General features: G+C 35.8%; 1 protein-coding gene across 1 annotated transcript in view; it reads left to right on the forward strand.

The window, feature by feature from the left end:
- The window catches only part of LOC109586489 (uncharacterized), a 5,577-nt gene extending 3,759 nt beyond the window's left edge, over window positions 1–1,818 (forward strand). The window contains exons 5-6 of the mRNA XM_020002685.1: window positions 6–555; window positions 1,718–1,818. Of these exons, the coding sequence (XP_019858244.1) occupies window positions 6–555; window positions 1,718–1,818 (651 nt within the window). The remainder of the gene's footprint in view (window positions 1–5; window positions 556–1,717) is intronic.
- The last annotated feature ends 1,562 nt before the right edge of the window (window positions 1,819–3,380 follow it).

Below are 3,380 nucleotides of genomic sequence, written 5' to 3' on the forward strand. Positions count from 1 at the left end.
GTAAGGTAAATGGAGAGAGGTACCCACCATCGAGTATTAGAAGTTTGTTAAGTGGCATTGGTAGGGAATTAGCAGATAATAAAGTCCCTTTTAATATACTGGATGGAAATGACCTTCACTTTCAGGATGATCTCAATCGTACTCTAGACACCATCAACGGTGAGCTGCATTGTGATGGAGTAGGAGTCACAGTAAAGAAGGCAGAGGTTATATCGAAAGAACTGGAACAATCCTGTTGGGATGCCTTGAAAAGGTTTGTGTCTCTGATAACTGGTTTATCTGAATATACAAACCATAGTCTTAGAGCAACAGCGGTTTCAAGGATGTACAACAGTGGTGTACCTGAGAAAATAATTTCTGATAAATCTGGTCACAGAAGTCTTGAGGCTTTAAGATTGTATGAACGTCCTGAAGAAGATTTGTACAAAGAAGCTGAGCAAGCCATTGTTGATCCTGACAAGAAATTTCTAAATGATGTGAAGGTTAAGAGTGAAGATAAAACAGAAGAAGCAGTGCCATTGCCTCAGCTACCTGCCTTTTCTGGACTAAATCAATGTACGATTAACTTCAGCTTCAATACATATAAGTATTAAACTACTAAAGTCACTTATGATTACCTGGTTCATTCTTTTTTTTACAAATTAAAAAACATTTACTCAGTTTCAATCAGTTCTATATAGGTGGCAATAAAGAACACTTCCTTTGGAACAGTTCTATAATTGCAGCAGATAAAGCACTCTACGTGTTGTATGGTATATAATGAATGGGCGGTGCCTTTGATGCGCCCACGCACTATACTATAACACTAAATAATGTACCACTCATTTTTATAGTATGTACATTATTTGTAAATTTCAGTTCCTAATATGACGTACATTTTCCATTCATTTTGTATACTGTACACACTACAATACCACTGTATGTGTGGGTGTGTATTTACAACCACTATAAGTGATACCATTAGTTTATAAATTAAATACATTTATTTATAAATATATAATGTATCTTATTGTATCTCAGTATATAGTGAAGCTGGTGAGTGGATAGTACAGTCAGTACTGGATGGTAATGATCTCACTAGTAAGAACTATCAAGAAAAGTATGAATCGTACAGCAAGACCAGAACATGGTGGATGGATCAGCTAATAGAATATCCGACAGAGAGGGAAATGAAGCTTCAGAGATATATACAATCTTTACATGAAGACCTACAAGTGGCTCATGAGAACAAAGTATCACTACAGGAGGCACTGGTTGAGGCCAATAAACAAGGTATATAGGATAATACACACACACACAGACTTTAACTGTACTAACTGATTACTATTATGTAGTATTGTGTGGTTATTGGTAGTGTGAGTGTGTGTATTAGTACTAGTTTACATTATGATACTAGTGGATTAGACAATGTTGAGTATGGAAATAGTATCCGGCCTGTACTCAATATAGGTCAAATTGTGGATGCATTAGAAATAATGAGATTCATGTAGAGTGATCTCTGCTTACCATATATGGTATGATTAGCAATAATCATAGTACATGTATTTATGGGCTACTGTACATGCAGTGCAAATTAAGCTAGAAATAATATTGAATATGATTATCTAATGGTTTGTACATTGGTTGAACCAGTCTTTGGTGTGTATATATTATCTGTATATTCTGTTGTGTTATTATGCATATACTGATTACTCTCTTCTTTTATATTATTACTCAGTTAAAGGTGATGATAGTAATGATATTATGAGCAGTGTATTAGAAGAGATGAGACAAGAACAGGAAAGGTTGATTGAAGAGAAACAGATTATTACTGGTTAGTGTATCATCAGTACATAATATTAGATGAGAGAATATTCTATTAATGTATAGAGGATAATGAGAAACTGAAACTCAAAGTTGCCGATAATGAAGTATTTATAACTGAATTATTGGAAGAGAAGGCACAAGTAGAGGAGAAGAAACAGATTATTACTGGTCAGTATATAATCAATCCATACTTTGTATATGAGAGAATATTCTGTTATTGTAGAAAGTTACGAGAAACTGAAAGTCAATGTTGCTGATATGGAGGGGGAGAAGGAACAATATCTCAAGGAGAAACAGATCATTATTGGTTAGTTAACTATACACACAGCATGTATTAGATGAGAGAATATGTTTATTGTGTAGACGACAATCAAAATCTCATTTCTGAGAAAGACAAAGTTATAGCCAAACTGACATCACAAGTAGAGGAACAATCACAGAATGAGAAACAGATCATTACTGGTTAGTGTAGTGACCGAATGGAGAGAGCTTGACCTTCGTATTTTGTAAATATTGATTATTGTAAAAAGGCTAAAATCTCTTCTGACAAAAATGAAAAGAGCATACACTTATATACAAACAGTATTACATCATATTACATCACAATGACAAAACATTATACAACAATCAGAATCAGTATACATGAACTAATAAGCATAGTAAATCATAATAACAATAATAATAATACTAGAAATAACTGTAATCAAAATGCCTTAGAAAATAATAATAGGAATCAATACCAAAATAATATATCAATATATAACACCCCTCCCCTCTTAAGTTAACATACATACGGCCCATGATCAGTAGTCATCCTTGAATGAGTCAATCGACGAATCGGTGGGGGCAAAGGAGGCGGAGTAGGAGGTGGAGGCACGTTAGGAATCAATGGAGTGAAATCATCATCCCAATCACTGTCCTCCGGCAGGGTATCTGGCTCAGAGTCTTCAGTGTACCTTTTTCTGAGCTGATCAGCATGTCTTTTAAGCACTAAACCATCCATAGTTTCAACATGGTAAGACAATGGTCCAGTGACCTTACAGACAACCACAGGAATCCATAATGGCTTCCCAGAGTAGTTCCTTGCAAACAGCTTGTCATGTAGCTTGAATGATCTTGCATTGCTTTTAGTCTTCTCTTTCTGTGAAGGTAGAGTGAAATCTGGGTGAGCAGTATCTAAGACTGATCTTAATCTACGTCCCATTAAGAGTTCAGCTGGGGATTGCCCAGTAGTAGATTGAGGAGTGATTCGGTAAGAGAAAAGGAATCGAGCAATTCTTTCATGTAGTGGTCCTTCCATCTTCTTAATAGCATTCTTAAATGTCTGCACTGCTCTTTCTGCTAGACCGTTAGACCTCGGATGGTAAGGAGCTGTTAGTGAATGGCGAATACCATTTAGAGACATGAATTTCTTAAATTCTTGACTAGTAAATGAAGGTCCATTATCAGAGACCAACTGATGAGGAAGACCATGAGTAGAGAATATGTGACGAAGGACTTTGATAGTCGCTTCAGAGGAAGTAGAAGGTACAATGCATACTTCTAACCAGCGAGAGTGAGCATCTACCAGAATG

Source organism: Amphimedon queenslandica, unplaced genomic scaffold (genome assembly GCF_000090795.2).
Source record: "Amphimedon queenslandica unplaced genomic scaffold, v1.1 AMPQUscaffold_12858, whole genome shotgun sequence".
Taxonomy (NCBI): domain Eukaryota; kingdom Metazoa; phylum Porifera; class Demospongiae; order Haplosclerida; family Niphatidae; genus Amphimedon; species Amphimedon queenslandica.